Below are 19676 nucleotides of genomic sequence, written 5' to 3'. Positions count from 1 at the left end.
TGACGCTTGCATTTTATCGTGCGGTCTCTCTTTGGCAACGTGGTTTCGTGTGGTTTTCCACCCAATGTGCCATGTCAGGATGGTTGAGGATGGCATCAAATGTTTTATTCACTTAGCAAATAGGGTAAGTGTCCAAAAACCTGTGTTCACTCTGCGTGAGGGCAGACCATTATTTGAACTGCAGTCTAAAAGATAAATAAGAAAACACAACTTTTTGAATGGAAATTCACCAAAGAGGAATTATTAATCATGGGTTTAACGTTCCTCGAAGCCCTGGACTCTCTGGGCAGTGACTCTAATTTGTGCCATTCTTGCTCCAGCTCAGGATTTCCTCCTTTTATCTCTCATGGGCCAGATAATTAAATCCAGTGAGAGGTGTCTACAAATGTGGAATGTAGACTCAGTAGGTTCTTAGTGTGATCTTAGGGCACAAACGTGCTTTTGGGCCTGTGAAGAAGCCTTTGTTGGTCCTGAACGGTGAACTGCCAAAAACTTGATGTAGCCTCTGAGTAAAGGAGTGTTACTGTGGGTGGAAAAGTGTGTGTATTCATTGATTTTTCCCGTGTAAGCATGGCCAGACAGTTGTGATTGTCATTTAAAAACAGACTAGACATTTGTCGCAGAATGTCACATCCTTTCCTCTGCTTTTCTTGACACTATCAAGAAGGTAGAAAACTCAATTTCTCTAAGCATCAATTTCTTCCACTAGAATGTTTGGATACGCTGCAGAATCTCATCTTTCCACTTTATTACCTATCACTTTTATTGTCATTATTTTAATTTTTTAAAAGCGTTCTTAGTTTTAAGGTGGCCTGTCTTGTTTTCATTGAAAATTTTATTAGCCTCTGGAAAAAAAATAGAGTTTATAAGTTCTACTTTTCATTCTCAGGAAGGAGTCATGAGGGGAAATTATCATTTCCTTTTGCTTTGCTCCCCTTCTCCTTCAGCCACTGAAAAATGAAAAGAAATTCATAATTGGGGCCCGGAATATTCCATCTGTTCTGAGGTCACCGAGTTCTGTTTCTCTCAAGGGTTCTAAATCATACTCCATTAGTCTGCTTCCAAATCTCAGCCCTGAGACTGGAGACCCCAAAATGGGTAATACCACTGAGAAAGTAATTGCAGGTAAATGATTTATTTTTTCCTGGTCTAATAAAACCATGCAGGCTGGATACTAAAATTCAGAAAGCATTAAACCAAAGCCAGATAATAACTAAAGGAATAATAGGCAATTTATAAAAGAGCAAAAACCAGAGACACCTAAGTGGTGCATAAAGTTAAAGCTCAGAAGAACCTGAAAAATATCCAGTGATTGAATTTTACAGATTAAGTAAACTGAATCTTAAGGCTGAAGTGACTCAATCAGAAACATTGGGCTATTTATGGCAATTCGAGATTTGTCCAGGGTTCTCCCCAATCTACCCACTGGTCCTCTGAGTGGATTGAGTTCTGTTTCTTAAAGTTTGGTTTTCGGTGAGCACCAGTAACCCTTGAGGGTTCTGTGATCTAATGACTTTGGGTCACATGCCATATAGCCTGCTTCAAGCTCCACCACATATACTGGCATTTTAAAAATCCTAAGGAGTCCGGAGCAGGAGCAGCTCTCCGCTTAGCTCAGTCCAGCCCACACTGGGCCATTCTTCCTGTAGCACCTACGGACACTGCGCAGTTTTCTGCAGAACCTTCCGGGATTGGGGCAGATTTTGCAGCGTGTGTGAACGGCAGGTGAGGTATCAATAGACGATGCGATATTGAGCATTGGAACAACTAGAGATTGATTGAGAAAGAAGAAAGTTGAAAATGCAGGACTAGAACCTTATTTCTTAGTGTCACTAGGGAAACAGTATTATTAAATGAAAATATTTTGTGCTTTAAAACTAATGCTAAAAGATGACGGGTTGTTGTACTGATTTGCTACTGAGGATGTTGCCAACATCAGCTCTGTTGCACTCAGAATTCTTGATTAAGTGCATTTTATACCTTCTGCTTGTTTTCCAGGACACTGTAATTTATGATCGGCTGGCAGAGACTTCAAAATACAAAGAAATTACCCTCAAACATTTAGAGCAGTTTGCTACAGAAGGTGAGTGTAATATGGCAGTAAAGCATGATTAAAATAAAAAGAAATGGTCTTCTGATATCTCGCAGGATTACTGTTACCGTTTTACTTAGAGATCTCTGAAGTAAGATATCGATTATTGTTGATAATTTAAATTGTACTGCATGCTGTTCCCACTTAGTATTTTTATTTTTACTTTTCTAAAACAGTATTTTTAAAAACTTTGTCCCTATGTGATAGATGCTAGGGCCTGTAAATCTTTTTCACTTTTTAGAATGGGTACCACTTACGGTTCAGGTACTTTGCCTTGTATCGTGAGCAATTTTATGTTAGGAAAAGAAGTAAGAGTGAAAGGACTGAGATATTCTGATCTGAATTAGACAGAGAAGAAATAAATCTAAAAACTATTAGCATAGTTGTGCAATTTAATTTCAACTCAAGACTTTTTATTAAAAACTTATGTAACCGTTAAAGTAGTTATTCAGCTTAGTTACAACTCGAGACTTTGTTATGCCCTTACGATACGCCAGGCTCCGTGTGAGACCTGAGAATCGATCGGTGGTAAACAAGCTCAGCCCTGGGTCTCGCCCTCCTGAATGGGTGATGTGTGCGGCAGACGGTGCGTGTCTAGGGAGGAGGTCCAGGTTAGACAAAAGGAAGCGAAGGTGGTTGAGCATCACGGTCAGTTACTACAAGAATCTGTAGAGTCTCATCTCTGAACCTGACAGCGGTGGTCACAGCCGTATCTAAATCTCCCGTCTCGGTTTTCCCTCCTGCCTGTTTCGGCTGGAACTGTTGCCAGGCTCCAAGCCTGACCTCCAATCAAACCTATTTTCCTCTCAGTCCAGGCAGAGAAAAGATAGGAATGTTTTTAAAAGCACTGGAAGAGCAGGGTAGGAGGGAGAACAAAAAGCAAACAAACAAAACCTCTTGTCTTTGAAAACCAAGAACACGAAGAATCTTCTAACTCTGCGCCAAAACGCAAGAGCAGGGACACATACATCCATGGAGTTCAGATTCCTTAAGGCCCGGCCTCAGGTGGACGTGGCGGGTGCGGTCCGCCCAGCGTGCTGCCCGGTGCCTCTCTGTTCCTGCGGGAGACCGGCCCTCTCCCCTCTCCCCTCTCCCCTCTCCCCTCTCCCCTCTCCCCTCTCCCCTCTCCCCTCTCCCCTCTCCCCTCTCCCCTTGTGCTGCTCAAGCTCCTCTCACTCCGGCCGGATGTGAGCTGGCCTGGCCCCGCCGCCACCCGCCCTTCCCGGCCCTGGGCTGAACGCTGCCTCTACTCTGCGACTCCCTGGACTAACTCTTACAGCCAAGTGTCCCAAAGAGAAACATGTCCCAATATGGCCTTGGAGATGTGAGTGCCACTCGGTGAGCTGTCAGTAGCCAACCCTCCTCCTCTCCAGGGAGGTGGAGTCCTCCGGGCAACTCTCACCCTGCGCTCTTGGTTTCCTGCGTCTGACGTGTGTCCCTGGATCTGTTTGTTTGTCGTGAGATCACTAAGCCTGGCATCTGGTCCCCGTCATTCTAGGAGTTAAATGAAGCAGAGAGAGGGCGTCCAGATACCCGCGTCCTCCTATGACTGAGGTGCTTTGCCCTCTCCCTTCTTCCAGTCCATCGACTTTCTTCTGGCTGGAGGGAAACGAGTTGTGAAATCGGCAGGTGCCCAGCCCTGGCGGGAGGTCGCCTTGGACACCGGGTCTGAGTGTCCCCAGGGCGTGTCTGCTGACTGGCCTTTCCCGCCACTGTCCCTCAACCTTCGACTCTTGTTACTGCACATGTGCAAGGGCAGAGAGCAGTAACTCAGGCCGTCCTGTATCCCAGCAAGAGGAAGGTGGTCCTCCCCGTAGACCGCAGTGGGGTCTCTCCCGGCCCCATAACCACCTGTGAAGCCACTCTATGGTCAGCCACTGTGCTCGGCACTGGAGCTACGGATGTGAAGAATTCTGCACACCTGCCCTCCAGGGGCTTAATCTACTTGAGACCCACAGGAAAACCTGTCTGAGACACTGTCATTCATACAGTGACACTGTGTATTTGGGGATTTCTGCCTGTCAGATCTGGGTGACAGGAGAGTGCATCAGAGAGATGATTTTAGGAGCCGAGTCTCAAAGTACGTGCAAGGCAGACGGTGGGGAGGTGTCTGGGAACGTGAAAGGGAGAAGTGGGGACCCGCTGGTGTGAGGACCCTCTTATGTAGGGAAGTGAACGGCAGGGAACAGGTTAAAGGCACCTGGTGAGATGTGTGTGAGCCATGCTCTGGGGTTTACATTTCATCCTGGGGAAAAAATAGATGTCACACAAAGAAAATAGCTTGATACGATTAGGATTTTAGAAAACTTTACCTAGGCGTTGAAGATGGATCAAAGGGCTGTGGATTATAAGCAGGGTGACAGTTTTAAAGGCCGGGGGAATAGTAACCTACATTTCATACTAAGATGTTGTCGCAGTTGAATTGGGCTTCAGCATGTTGTTTGAATTGCACCGGTCTGTTCAAAATGAGACTTTGTTAAATGACAATGCAGACCGTAGACTTCTGGGTAAATCTTGGGTGCGCTGAGGAGTGTGTGCCGCCTTTCCCAGGGCTGAGGACTTTATGCTTCGCTGTGGCCGAGATTTCGGAGAACGACTTCCAGGAGTGGCGAGGCGTGTACCAGCGAGCCTCTACGTCCGTGCAGAACAGGCTGCTCAAGCTCGAAGAGAGCTACGAGTTAATCGAAAAGGTACGTGGATGGCTCTTTTGATCACGCAGAAAGTCTTGATTCCAGAAAGTTTCGGTCTTTACTCAAGGGACCAGTGGGACAAAAATCAAAATATCTTGACACGACACTTCCTGTTTAATCCCCTCCCGATGGATATCTCGATATCGCCCCTTATATTTGCATGTAGTTTTTTGTAGCGGCTCAGTTCTACGCCCTTCTCTGCGGGGTGACCCTTGGCTTGGCCCTGGGGTTTGTCCCCGGGAGGTGGCTGGAGCTTGTGCTCCCAGCAGCACGGGGCCACTCACAGGCAGTGCTGGCTGGCAGCCACGTTTGCTTTTCCTTTTGTAAAATTAATTTCATAGTGCATATTTAAGGTACACAGTGAGATGTTACGAGTCAGTGTATATAGTGAAACAGTTACTATAGTGAAACATAGTAACATATCCGTCATCTCCCAGTTACCCTGTTTCTTTCTCCTGTGGCAGGAACAGCTATGATCTATGAGTTTAGCAAAAATCCTGAATACAATCTGCTATTGTTAACTGTCGTCCTCGTGCTGTACTTTAGAGCTTTAGACTTGCTCATCCCACGTTACTCTTACTTCTAAGAAGACATTTCTATATGGTGCCTTACAGCTTGATACCCCCCCCCCCAAGATTTTAGGTCTATGCAGTAGGGGGCTTGTTAGCAATTGACTCACTGAGTCAGAGTCAGTGTGTGTGTCTCTCTCTCTCTCATTTTTTTGGGTGGGGGGAGCATTAGGGTTTTTTTGCTGCTTCCTAACATATTTATATATGATTATATCTTCAGGGTATTATGTGGTGAAATAATCTGAGATCATAACTATAATCTCTTTCAGTCTCTCCAACCAAAGTGACATATCGTCTTAAAGCATTAATGGTATTAATTTTTAATCTTTCGTTTTTCTTACTCATTTAAAAAAATTTTTTTAAATTATCCTGTTTGGAAATGATTTTTTTTTCCTGTCCCCTTTTCTACACAGCCAGAATGTAGTAAAACCTTTCCCATAATGCTCATGAGATACAGTTTATATACAGTAAGTGGAAATAAAAATATATTTAAAAATGGATTCCAAATATATGAAATTGTTTGTTTCCCGTTTCTCACAGCGCAGAAAATCTGGAGTTGAATGTTTGATGTGCCCAACATTCTTACTCTCTGGATGTCCTAGAGTTCATAGCTTACAATTTCTAGGTTTAACTTTTATCCTCATTGTTGTTTAATATCTGGCTAAAAGCCTTGTGACTTCCAGCTTTTAACTGAAATAGATGTTCAGCCTTTTCCAGCAGATGGCGATCGAGAGTTACATTGAAACAAGTTGCCAGAGGAAACTGAAAGTATATGTATTTTTCTTTTAGTTTCCAAATACAGAAATTTCCCTTATACCTTTTACCTAAAATAAATGAAAAAGGGGAATTTATAGCTAATTCCTCTTTACTTCATGAGAAGCCATGCTCTCTCTGTTTTTGAACAATCCAAGACCCAGAAAGATGAAGTGTTTGGGTCCCTCACTCCACCAGCCTGTTCCAAACCCTGGTCCCGACACTGCGGTTCCATCCAGTTATCCACTTAATTAACTTCCGGTAAACGGTTAATATGTAGCCGGTGCTGGGGGTGCACGAGCCAACGGGGAGGTTGGCCGCAGCCCCCCGGGTGCCATGGTCTGAGCAAACTTCCCAAGTGAGCAGTTCTGAAGGGACCCAGATTCTTGGTCCGAAGGAAGCTTTTCAGAGAGGTGGTCGCTTTTAAAATGGGCCTCAAAGGATGTTACTAGTTAGAAGAGACCCCAAGTCTTTGTAGGGAAAAAGAACGGACAAAATGACATACGGGTCCCTGCAACCAAGCTGTTTTTCTGCAAAGTGCTTCTGCCAACCTTGATCGTTGGGGGACTGTAGAGTTTTTATAATTATATATCTAGAGCCAGAGCTGTCACTTCTGTCTTGGTCTCAGCTTCCATCCTTTGTGATAATCAGCCGGGGGAGTGTTCGGTAGAAGTCACGGTTGACTCCATTAAAACCACCCTCGTGAGGCAGGTCTGGGCCTGTCGGGTTCTGCCAGTCTGTCACCCTGGCTTTAAATTTAGCCACTACCGTCCTCGGGTTCATCCGCTTCTGTCTTCTTCCTTCTCTCCTTTAACTGAGACGTGTTGATGATGCAGTCTAGTTTTGATGTGACTGGAATCTATTTTTACGCAGACCATGATATTGGACTTAGCATCTAAGACTAAAATTTTGAACAATGAGGGCAGTTTTCAAATCTTTTTTTTTTTTTTTTAAAGAGCAAAACCCATTTTCCGAACAAACTATTGCCTGAACCGTAGTGGGAATCACCGAGGAAAGCAGAGCCGCTCCGGCTAAAGGGTGGGGGGTGGAGAGAGGCCCCCACTCAGCTGTCCCCCCAGCCTCTGCCTTGTGCTCATGGGGGTCCAGGAGGGGCTTTGTGACTCTGGGGTTCCACTGAGCACAGTTTGACAACCAAATATTACCTCCATGTGTGAACCTTTTAGAAAAATGAGCTTCTCGAAAGATCAGAACATCAGCCTCAGATTCTATAAAAAAATAAAAATAAAAGATCAGAACACCATCATGGTGACTTGCAGGATTTGCAAACGTATTTGAATTGATGATATAAAATCCCATTGACACGGTAATGGTAGTGTCACGTTAAAGACACTCAAAATTTGGAAGATTTGTAGAGTTTTTCCTGAAAACAGTATTTTTAATATGTTACAAGAGAAGTGAAATCTTTGCAACATGAAGTTTGTACTTTTAAACCCTACTCTCACCCCTCCAAATTACTGTTTGTTCAAACTAGAAATTCTGTTCTTAAACTTTAGTTGGAGCCCACGGCCTCCACCCTCTGGGGCACTGCAGGAAGGAGGACATGGGGGGCTTGGAAAAGTCCTCGGGTGTTGTTACCCCTAAGTGAGGTCACTGGGAAACCAGAGGGTTTGGGACTTTCAAATCCTCTATAAAATGTAGTTATCGTCACTCCTCCCAGATTGTTCTGTTTGGCCTCCACACTTGCATTCAGATGGCAAACTTTTCAGGGTAGTAAAGCAATTCTAATGCTGGGAGTTGTTTCAGAAATGAGTTTCTGACACCTCTTTTCTTTTTTCTGTTACTAAATGCACCAAGAGGTGACATTTATTACCAGGAACTTAATAAATGTTCCGGAACGAGAAAGTTCTTGGAGTTATTAAGTAAAATGCAAAAGGGATTATTACAATTATCACATACCTCAATTGGCTTGACCCACTTAGAACTGCAACTTCACTCTGGATATGGTTGACAGTGACACCTCTTAGACTCTCTTCGTCACTTGGGAGAATTTACAGTTGTCTCATTCTTTCAGACAACAGACTTGACCTCTTTTATCTTCCTTAACCTTGTTCTTTTGAAAAACAGTTGACATAGTCGAACTCATACTTGTAGATTATGAAACCGCTTACTGTGTTGGTCTGTGTTTGTTTTAAATCAGACTGTCTTTAAAACAATTGTTAAAAATGTATTTGCATTTGCTCAGGAAGAATTGTAAATAACAGGATAATTCTGAAGGCTTGTGGTTAATTCTCAGTGGTTTCTCTGAAATTTCTTACTTTGATCTGTCCCTTTATTTTTATGCTAAGGCACATAGATTGTTTTTTTGCCTCATATTCATATTATGCTGCTGGATTCATTTGAAAATTAATACTACAGAGGGCTCTGATCTTATTTTATAATTAAGCTATTGGTGCAATATGAAGGCATGCCCTCGTGGTATAAAAAGGGTTTTGAAAAATTTCTGTTTATTTGCTTCAATACACAAATGCAATTATGTGTTTAGCATTGCATAGAGTGCCTATTAATAGCTTCTTTGTTTACAAAAGCCAATCATTTATCTTGAGAATTACAGAAAGTAGAAAACAGTATAAGCTCTAATACCTGTCCAGATTGAACACTGATGGAAGCAGTATTTCCCTGGTGATAAAGTTTTTCTTTTTCTCTTATGAGGTGTAGGTTGGGAAATATGTTTTTAAGAAATGAAAACTTATCCAATGCTTTATCTGTTAAATTTTTTAAAAAATGGATTGTGGGTCAGAGGATCATTTCTGAGCTTAAGAGTAAAATCGGAACACTGCAATTTTGGCATCTCGCCTGCTCGTTTGATCAGACAGCAATGCTGTGTTTTATGTGCATTTCATGTTTGCAATTAGCCTATTTCCTCCACTGCATTGAAGCCTCATCAGAGCAGATACTGTGTTCACCGCATTCATCCCTGTATCTCCAGCACTGGATTGTCTAGTGGATGTTAATCATCCAATAAATGTTTGATGAATAAATGAATTATTCAATTAAATAATGTATTCAGAAGCTGGAGCTTAGTAAGTGCTTGCTTAGTGCGAGCCTGGCCTGTATTATAATATAGTTCCCACACACTGAAGGCGCTGGTGTCAATTGTGTTATCACTGAGGATTAATTTAGTGATATGTTATTAATAGAAAAGAAGCCAATAATTTTACAGAATGCGTTCTTTAGAAGTTTAGACTTATTTATAAAACCTATCTTCAAAATTACTTAATATATAAATGTGAGGAGATATGGCTGAAAGATTGGACAGAACGTCTGGGCACCGCTGTGTGGCAGGCTCTGTTCTAGGCTCTGAGCACACGGGGAAGGGACAGAAAAATCTCCGCCTTTGCTTTAGTGATGGGAGACAGGCAGTAAACTTGTGACCTCGAAAAAAACCATAATCCCAGACAGGGCTTAGTCCCTGGCACGGAGATGAGACACTAAGAGAGGACAGTGATCTTTTTTTACATTATTTCCTTTTCTCCTGCCTCAAATATGATTGACATTTTGGGGATTTTTCTAGACGGCCTGATGCCTAACGTGGTTCAGCCGTTACACTCGGTGTGACTAAGCAACAATGTAGCGCCCTTTGCAACATGTGGCAACAAATGGTTTGGAGGATTCCTAAAGACATATAAAACTCAATGGGAAACAGGACATTCTTGAACATTTATGATCGCCAAGTTCTCAGTAACTTCTGTATTAGAATGGAACGCTTTTTCAGATAAAACTACCACATCTATTCTTAGTAGCCACAAATACCGCTTTCATTTGTACTATGGACTAAATGAAAATTTACATAATAGACTGGTGATTTTGTGGTTTAAAATTTCAGTAGTTTCCTGCTTTACTATTTGCTTAAGAACATTTGCAGTTAGTCAACTCGTCTACTAATCAGACCTGCCACTTTTGGGGCATTTACCACTCTTTACCCTGTATGTTTAGTTCAAGGGTCTCTAATGTGGAGTCCACAAGATATTCCACTGCAGTGAGCAAGAAAATGTTAGAACTTCTGCTTATGTTTTATCTCATCTTTTTTTATAATCTGTTTTCACATTTTGTAATGCCCATAATTTATTAATATTAGCAGAACAAATACATCATACAAAAATGTAGCTGTCATAAATACTCAACATTTTTTTTTAAATACACTACTCAAAAAAATTTGAGATGACTGATCTAATTTCATCCCCGGAACAGCTCTGTTATTAGGTTTATCCGCCTGTTGTAGAAATTGATTCTTAGGTAAGGTACTTGCTGATGGAGCTATATCCGGTGGTTGGCAGAGCAAGGATGCAAATCCCTGCTCTGTCTTAATTCCAAATCCCACGTTAGTAATCTGCATGTTATGCTGCCTGCTTGGTTTAGAAGAAAGCAAGAGTGTGTACAAAATATTGCAGACCTGAAAAATAAAATGTAATCAAGTGTGCAGTTGCATAATCCCTAGATCGGCACGCGGGCGGGGGGATGAGTTGGCGTGATCTGTCTGTTTACTGAGGCAGCTTCTATGCACGTCATCCAACATACTCTGTTTTCCTTGAAAAATAAGATGGAAATGTGTTGTTTGTATTTTCCCGCAACTGGTCTTTAGAACCTTCTTGTTTGAAGTACTTAAGATTTCCTTGTATCTCTGAGCATGGGCTCCTCCTCTCCGGCATGTTAGGTTCCTCCTCACGATGCTTCCTGGTAATCTTTCCACACTGGATGTTGCCTGTCTTCTCAACGCAGATAAGATGAATGTGTTGTTTTTGCAAGTTACGCCCAGTCGCCTCTCAACTCCTGATTCCTTTCAGCTGGGTGTGTGAATTCTGGCCTTCTTTGCTAAGCCCTTGGCTTTGTAAGTTCAAATGTGGTTTCTGTGGTTTGAAAAACACCAAGTTAAAACCTACTTTTTGGCCTTGGAAAAATTAACCGGTTGCATGATTCTCCAGAAGCAAGCAAAGGATTAAACCGTTCCGATGGTTTAATCCTCTTGGTCTTGATGCGGTAGCCCAGCTTAAACTGAAAGGAAAGGAGATACAAGTTCTCTTCTTCTTCTTCTTCTTCTTCTTCTTTTATTTATTTATTTTTTTGAGACAGGGTCTTACTCTGTTGCTGGGCTGGAGTGCAGTGGCACGATCATAATTCACTGCAACCTCAAACTCTTGGGCTCAAGCGATCCTCCTGCCTCAGCCTCCCAAGTAGCTGGGACTACAGGCACACACCAACACACCTGGTTAATTTTTCCTTTTTTTTTAAATTTTTTGTGGAGTCAGAGTCTTGCCATGTTGTTCGGCTGGTCTTAAACTCTTGGCTTCAAATGATCCTCCCTCCTCAGCCTCCCAAGATGTTTTCTTTTAAATAAGAGTGATGCCCCATGGGACACAGAGCAGAGAGGAGCCCAGCCAACTCTGAGACCCTGTGCTGTGCAGTGGCTGAGAGTCCCACGGCACGTCCAGATTCCAGGGTCACCATACTTTCAAGCCAAATAGGATGATGATGGCAACAGCCTCTTCGCTGGTCTTACAGCCTTCATTCTTCCTAATCCATCCCTGGACAGCCACTCGCGAACTTTCTGAACAGTAAATCTGAGCTGTCCAGGGTGTATCTGTGAATGACGCGGGCAGCGTGTGCACCTGTACAGGGGCCAGTGAGTTGCAATGAGGAAATAAGTCCACCCAGCAAGGATGACTCAGGGCTGCAGCCGAAATGCATTCGTAGAAACAAAGTGCGAATAAAGGCTGAAGAGCAAAGACAAATGTTTTTAAAAACCTGGTGATTTTCCATCCAACTCAGTTTTACTCCGCATTTGCTTCCTCTGGGTATGTTTTCATTCCTGGTGTTTTCTTAATCGTCATAGCTCAGCTGTTCCTCTGTTTGACCCTAGATAATATACTCAGCCTCTCTGAAGTTACTAGCTGAATTAATAAATGTAAAATGCTTAGCCAGTGTCTGGTCCATTTTCTCTGCTCAGGAAATGCTACTTGCTGTTTCATCATCTTCCTAGTCATAACCTTATTACATAATAAAGTAAAGGTTAATACACGTTACTAGTATCTATCCATATTTACTCCAGAGGTGACATTTTGCTTTTGCCTAACAATATTACTTCTTTGTCTTTAAAGAAATGTCTGCCCAGTAGCCCATGTCATAATCTGAAGCCTAAGTTGATATGAGTTTGATTATTATACTTTTCTCATTTAGGAACATACCACAAACTTTTTTAAAAATGTGACATCATCAAAGCACTGACAGAATAGTTGCTAATATAGAAATAGGTCACTTTGAGGTTCTGTTATTTAGCAAAATATACATCTATTGGGGAAAACACAAACTTTCTGAATCTATTATAATGTGTTTTACCAGACTCTACATGAGGTTTTTAAATACTCTGCATGAAGCTTTTTATCTTCAGTAGGGTAGAAATTTTATACTTACATGCCTTTTTAAAAATCCTGCATACATTAGGAACATCTGAAAGAGAAAATAAGATTATTGGAGGCTTTACTTAGGTGAACAAATATTATTTCATGATTTTTCAGTGATAACTAAATCTGTATTATATCTAAGAATAATCAACCTAAAACTCTCATAACTGTTGGCATGGTGACATTTTGAAAGTAAAATTAGTGTTTAGTTTTTTTGTTTTTTTTTTAATTCCATAAATGCCCTGGGAATTTTACCACGTTTCAACACTTGCTGAATATGTAATTCCCACAGTGCCCATTAGTGCCCGTCTGTGTAAGGTAATACATATTTGGGATGAAATTGATTATGGCCTAAACACTCTTGTGTTATGCTCAGGAAAAGCACGCCAAGTTCGAATCTTTTTTCTAACGATCGTTTTGTAGCTAAAGGTATTAATTTCCAGAGGCAGAACAGCCTGTCCCTCAAGATCTTAATCTCACAAGGAATGACACCAGGACAAGAGGAAAGACGTCTGCAGAGCCCACCACTAAAATTAATAAGCTCTTTTCTCAAGCAGCTCTTAGGAGAAAGGGAAAATTAAAGAACTGTTTGAGTGGAGTGTTTCCCTTTTAGGCACCAAAGCAGACCCATTGTAATGTTGCTGAATTTTCAGAAATGTTTTATTACCCTTTTTAGAAATTCCTGTTATCACAACCACCAACACACTCCATGGTAACCTGCTTGTGACTTTCCTCAGCGCCCCATGCCGGCCCTACTACATCTTTCGTCCTTTATATTAATTTTCCCTGGTTTGAAAAATGTTTCCCTTTTATCCGTGCAAAATCAGATGCTTTCCTTCTTTCAAATATGATTTCAACATGATCTCCCCAGTGAAATAATTTTATTTGTATGCATTTGTGTCTGTCAATATGTGTCTATATACTTCCTGAGCTCATTTCTTCCCTTAAAGCTAGAAAATGTACAAACATATTTCCAACGGATGTGTTCATATCTTAGCTCTCATGTTATCTAGTTACTCCAGTGTTTTATGAAACATATTATGAAAAATAATTTTTTGGTTTAGAAAATTTTGAGGGCCTCTGTTACTAAACTGTCCCCATGGTCATTAAAAACCTCATCATGCCTTCTGTGGAATATTTAAAATTTGAACATAGCTACATCCTAATCTTTACTGGGATGTGAGCCAGCATGATTTAACTGAAAATGTCTGTAAGTAGCTGAAGGAATTGATAGAATCGTGATCTAAATGTTGAAATCCAGCAATTGTGGCACTGGCATAGTTGATGCCAGACTGTTCTTCCTTTTCTTCCTTGAACTTCTTGATGATGATTATTCATCAGGTTATGATAGATTTCAAATCTGCTTCCCATTAAAGGTAATAAGATAATACTATCTTTTTAAAGAAGGAAAATTTGCCTTCCTGTTTTATATATTATATACTAAGAAGTCATGCATCAAGTGTATTTAATAACTGTCCGTATTGTTTTGAATATATGGAAAACAAAATGGTCTAGATTGCAGCGATATTTTACACTATTTGGATTTTGGTTTGGTTCTGCTTTGTCATTAGTTCACTTAGGAAACCTACTGCATGCGGACTCTCAGTGCTGTGGAGATGCAAAGATGAACAAGACACGGTCCCTACTTTCGAGCAAACCTACCATAGTCGTGCATTTGAGCAGCTTGTCTTAATATGCGAGATGTGTAAAGATGAGCAAAGTTGTACAGGAGCACAGCAGAGGGGGAGTTTTGTTTTAAGAAGAAAAAGAAAGCTTAAAAGAAGCAGTAACTTTTGAGTTTGGCTTTGCAGGAGGAAGCAAGTTTCAGTAGGCAGGGCAGCGGGGTATGTGTGTTTGCATCTACCTGTAGACATACATACATACATACTCATGTATGCACAAACTCCATGCACAGGCATGCCCTTCTGTGTGCCCGTGGTGGCAGAGACTGTCATCTGGCTAACTCAGCACTTGTTCCCATCCCCCGTCTGCCTCAACACCCCCACTATGGAGGCTGGAAAAGCTACATGCTAATAGTTAGGGTTAGCTGTGAAATACAGTCTGGCCAATTAGCCATATTTGGAACCATGCTGAGGGCTTTTAGAAATGCTTTTCTTTTGCACATAAGAGACAGATGCAGTTGGCATTACTTTCTTGTCTTCAGTGTGGCTGTCATAATTACACCAGTGATCGCCACCGTGAGACACGGGCAGAGGTCAGGAGGATGAGCTGCCACCCTCATGTCCACAGCTGCCTACTTCAGTACTGCTCACATGCGGAAATTAAACCTCTATTGAAGCCATTATTAGTCATATTTTTCTATCGCTTACAGCTAAAAGCATTCCTAACTGATGCAGGCATAAATTATACACATGTACACACACACATTCTTACATGTTTATATATATAATCAACTTTATTTTCCCTGCCTAACCACAACTTCAGATTGTTTTAGACTCCAGTTGTGGTGAAAAATAAGAAGTAGAAAATGGCTTGCTTTGTTACCACCACCTCTAGGTATCTCCTCAGTACACTATTGCCCTGGTATGCATTCTGCCCTTGCCTGTACTTTAAATAATAAATGAAGTCAAGAAGGGAGAAAGAGGTTGAGAAGAAAGATAAATGGCGAAGCCGATCACGCTGGAGGTGAGGTTTTGGGGAGACTGGGGGAGATGGAGAATCGGTTGGTTGTGGCTTGCAGAGCGCTGTTGGGAAGGGCGTCCGGCTGGTTACAGCGCCTGGTCACGTGATGGGAAGAAACAGCTAAATCTGAATCCATCACTCTGCATTCCTGTGTGTTTAGGACCAAGAACACCATCACCTGTGTCTGTTTGGCAAACTGGGTTTCCTTAACATCCAAGAGATTGTTCTCATCCCCACCCCAAACACCTCCTCCTCCTCTTTGGGAAGATGAAAGTAGAAACCGTTGTTCTTCCTGAGAGATCAGGACAGCTTTCCCCAGAGCGCATTGGTCGTGTTCAGTCTCCTAGGAAAGATGCCATCTAATGAGCGAGAGATCTTTGATAGTGTCTGACCTTCCACTATGCAAATGTGTAACAATGTGACAAACACTCAGCCTGTTCTTCCTTGCAGAGACTAATGCTGTCACTTTGTTTCTTGCTCTCTTCCTCATTGTTTCTGATTGTGTCATGTGTTAACATTTCCTGACACTGTATCACATTATAATACAATTTAATAATATCAGCATCTACCCTTTGTCTTTTTCAAACAGGTCAACAAAATTCCTTCTTCACCGTGGTAATCTCCCATAGTTTTTTGTTTATTTTTTTCTTAACATGGCTGCTTCTTTTTAACTGACTTCTGGTTCCCCACCACCAGCACCTCTTCTATATTGCTTTTTTTTTTTTTTTTTTTTAGACTCAGTCCCTTACCTTAGGGAGGGGTTTCGTAAGACAGCTTCAGGGAGCCTCAGTCTCATGCCTAGAGACTGGATGAAAGTCAAGGATCCTTAAGTGAGAAAACTCAGTGGTGTAGTTGGAATTTGCACCAAAGTCCACCAATTATCATTTAGTCTCTGATTTTAAAACATAGACACACTTAGGGTTTTTTGTTCTTAAGGATTCTAAACGGGTTTTCTTCTTAAAATTCTTACCACTCATTTTCTCCAGAATCTTCAGCTGCTTGGAGCGACAGCCATCGAGGATAAATTACAAGATCAAGTGCCTGAAACCATAGAAACGCTGATGAAAGCAGACATCAAAATCTGGATTCTTACAGGAGACAAGCAAGAGACTGCCATTAACATTGGTAAGTCACCTAACTCAAGCGTTAAATCGTGGTGCTTTTTAATAGGTTGATATGTTTTTTAATTTTTAATTATGGATATAGTAGTTGCACCTGTTTATGGGGTACATGTGGTATTTTTATACAAGCAAATAATGTGTAATGATCAAATCAGGGTTGATACATTTTGGAAGATGGATTTGAGACATTTCAAGATTTGAAAGAGTTGGTATTTCAGGATTCCAGATTTATTGTAATATTAGACTCACCTGTTTACTGTGGCTCTGATACCCCTTTAAAGCTGAGTGGTTCTAGACACAGCTAAACGTCAGCTCTTGCAGCCGCGTGATGCCTTCCCCCTTCTTTGTGTTTCCTCCTGCCCCGTGTTCTGTCCGTGAGCGGCACAGGTAGGCAGCATTTCTGCAGTTGTGTGTGAAAATCTGGAGATTGGGCTCATGGCAGACTTGTGTACGGACACTTACTGATGTGACCAAAGGCTATTTCTGAGAAAGGAAGTAAGAAGGTTGCTAGTTGGCATTCATTCTAGAGCTAATTTCAATTTTTTAGAGAGCGTTTCCCCGGCTGCTGTAAGAGAATACCATGGACTGGGTGACTTAAACAACAGAAGTTTATTTTCACACAGTTCTGAACGCTGGAAGCCCAAGATCAAGGTGGCTGCAGAGTTGGTTTCCGGTGAGGCCCCTCTGTGTCCTCGCATGGCCTTTCTTCTGTGCACCTGCATTCCTGGCGTCTCTTCCCCCTCTTAGGACAACACTGGTCCTATTGCATCAGAGCCCTGTCCTACTCCATTTGGGGGCTGTTACAAAATCCCATAAAACCAGGTGGTTTATGAACAAAAACTTACAGTTCTGCAGGCTGGAAGGTCAAGGCCTTGGCAGATTTGGTATCTAATGAAGGCCACCTTCCTGGTTCATAGACTGCACCTTCTAACTTGGTAGAAGGAGCAAGGCAGCTCTCTAGGGCCTCTTTTAGAAGGGCACGAATCCCAATCCCATTCATGAGGTCTCTGGCCTCATGACTAGCCACTTCCCAAAGACCTCACCTGCCACCCTCATCCCGTGGGTCATTAGGTTTCAGCATATGAACTCTGGAGGAGGAACGCAAACATTCAGACCATAGCAGGCCCCATCCTTATGACCTCATTTAGTCCTAGTAACCTCCGTAGAGGCCCTGTGTCCAAATATAGTCACACTGGGGTCAGAGCTTCCGCGTATGAGTTGGAGGGCTGGGGACACAATTCCGTCCATAACAGCAGTGTTCCTGAGAAGAAAGTTAGTATTTGGTCTTAGAAGACTGTAGTGTCAATGATATACCCCCCAAAAAAACACTCTTTTTTTCCCCAAATTTGGTAATAGTTAGGTAGCCTGAGCACTGTAAACCCTGACATAGATTCAGCCTCTTGATATCCATCATATATATTACATATAAAACTTCCCAACGTTGGAAACAAACATTTCAGGGGAGTTCACAGCATGAAACTATGTTTTCAGAAAGTCATTTTCAAGTGTTCTCTATTTTTAAAAATATAGCTAATATTTATTTTAGAAGTGTTAGCAGTCAGCCTAAGGTATCCTGTAAATGCAGATCTGCAAATTTATAATAAATCGATGTTATTAATAGAAAACTGATTCTTATTTTAAAAAACTAGCCAGTAGAACTTTAAATCTCCATGCCACACAAGTTGTTGATTTTGATTGTAAAAATTGTCACTGATGCTAGAGACAAAGGGGAAGAAGATGGGAAGGGAATGAGGGTAACTGCAGGCTGCGTTAGAATTGGGAGACGCAAAAACACAGATACAGTGAAACAGTAAGACGACAAATAGTGGCATAAAGAGAGTAACGTGTGAGCAAAATGGGCGGTCAAGGCTACAGAAGGTTCAAGATGTGTAGCGATTGCCAATGTTCCTATGAAGGAAAGAGTAAGGCGTTGGTTTCTGGGGACACTTAACTTTTAGAATCTTGGGCCTTGATTGTTCCTAGAACAAGGTGGGTAAGACCCGTTCCCTCAGCAAGTGGGTATAGTTAGTGTTCACAGGGCCAGCCACCAGGGAAGTGCAGGGGACGGAAGAAGCCCTGACCTCTGTCCTTGTGGAGTTCAGCTACTGGCCAGAGAAACAGACAATAAAGTAAAAAAGTGCTCAGTGTGTCAGATGGCAGTGGTTGCTAGAAGAAAATGAAAAGGAAGATAAAGTGTGTTGCACAGAGGGGTTCAGCTGTAAACACGGAGGTCAGGAAGAACTCACTGGGAAGGTGACATTTGAGGAATGACGTCAGAGAGGGAGCTGGTCTCACGATGATCAGGGAAGGGCTGGTCTCCTGTTCCAGAAAGAGCACAGAGGCAGAGGGGGAGCAGTCGGGGAAGAGCTGAGCGGGCAGCAGAGCCCAGGTGGGATGGGGCCCCCGGGCCATCATCGTAAGGACTTTGCATTTACTCCGAGTGACCAGGAAAATCACTGGATGCTTCTCAGCAGGGAAAGACAGGATCTGAGTTGCCCGTGGAAACGGTGGCTCTGGCTGCTGGGCTGAGAGTGGCTGGGCGGGGGAGCAAGTGTGCAGGGGGGAGGCCGGCGGGGGTGACGGTGGCTGCGACCGGGTGGACGGGGGCGGGCCAGGGAGTGGCTGGGTTCTCAGTGTGTGTCACAGGCAGCGCCGGCAGGACTGACTGATAGATTTGACGTAGACTGCGAGGGAGGAAGAGGAATCGGGGCGACTCCACAGTTTTCGGTCTTAGCAACTGAAGGAGGAGGTTGCCCGTAACCAAAACGAGGAGGACGGAAGGCAGAGCGGGTTTTCTAGGGGAAGGCCGGAGCCCAGGTGTGGATAGGCCGCGTCGGAGATGCGGGAGATGCCCGCTCGGTCCTCACGCGTCTGCTGCGAGCAGGCGCCTGGGTATCCACGTCTGGAGCTCCGGAAAGGTCTTGAGCAGGAGACGGGGCTTCCAGAATGGTCCGCGTCTAGGTGGTATTTGACACATTGGCTGCCGCACTAGGAAAAAAGTTTTTCCTTGAGGCCGTGGTGTTTTATTACGAAAATAGAATAAAAACTTCCAAAACAAAACGATCCTTTCCAATTTAATGAAAAATTCATTCTTTATTGTTTTCTGCACGTGAGTTACATGCAACTAAATTGTCAGTGTTAATTGTAGCAATAAGAACATCAGCAGTAATTTCCAGGAGCTCGGCATGGCAGCGTGAGTTGCCTGCGCACCACGCGGCTCCCAGGGAAAGCGACATAGTTAAACGTGAGTTACATACGTGTCGTGAGGCCGCAGGCTCGAATCCAGTGTGAGTTAAATCCAACTCCTGTGGCAGCTAATGCGTTAAAACTGCAAGGTGGGATGAGATCACACGGGGAGTGAGTGTCGACAGCGTCGTTGTAAGGGTGACGGT

The 19676-nt window shown here is 42.7% G+C and overlaps 1 protein-coding gene across 5 annotated transcripts in view; it reads left to right on the top strand.

Annotated features, from left to right (window-relative positions):
* Positions 1 to 19676, top strand: part of ATP8A1 (ATPase phospholipid transporting 8A1) — a 179858-nt gene that overhangs the window by 89578 nt on the left and 70604 nt on the right. For all 5 annotated transcript variants that reach the window (XM_045531741.1, XM_045531738.1, XM_045531736.1 and 2 more), the window contains 3 exons: positions 1999 to 2083; positions 4643 to 4782; positions 16150 to 16288. In XM_045531741.1, the coding sequence (XP_045387697.1) occupies positions 1999 to 2083; positions 4643 to 4782; positions 16150 to 16288 (364 nt within the window). The remainder of the gene's footprint in view (positions 1 to 1998; positions 2084 to 4642; positions 4783 to 16149; positions 16289 to 19676) is intronic.

The sequence above is a fragment of the Lemur catta genome, chromosome 19 (assembly GCF_020740605.2).
Source record: "Lemur catta isolate mLemCat1 chromosome 19, mLemCat1.pri, whole genome shotgun sequence".
NCBI classification, from domain to species: domain Eukaryota; kingdom Metazoa; phylum Chordata; class Mammalia; order Primates; family Lemuridae; genus Lemur; species Lemur catta.
This window is presented reverse-complemented; position numbering and strand designations above follow the sequence as displayed.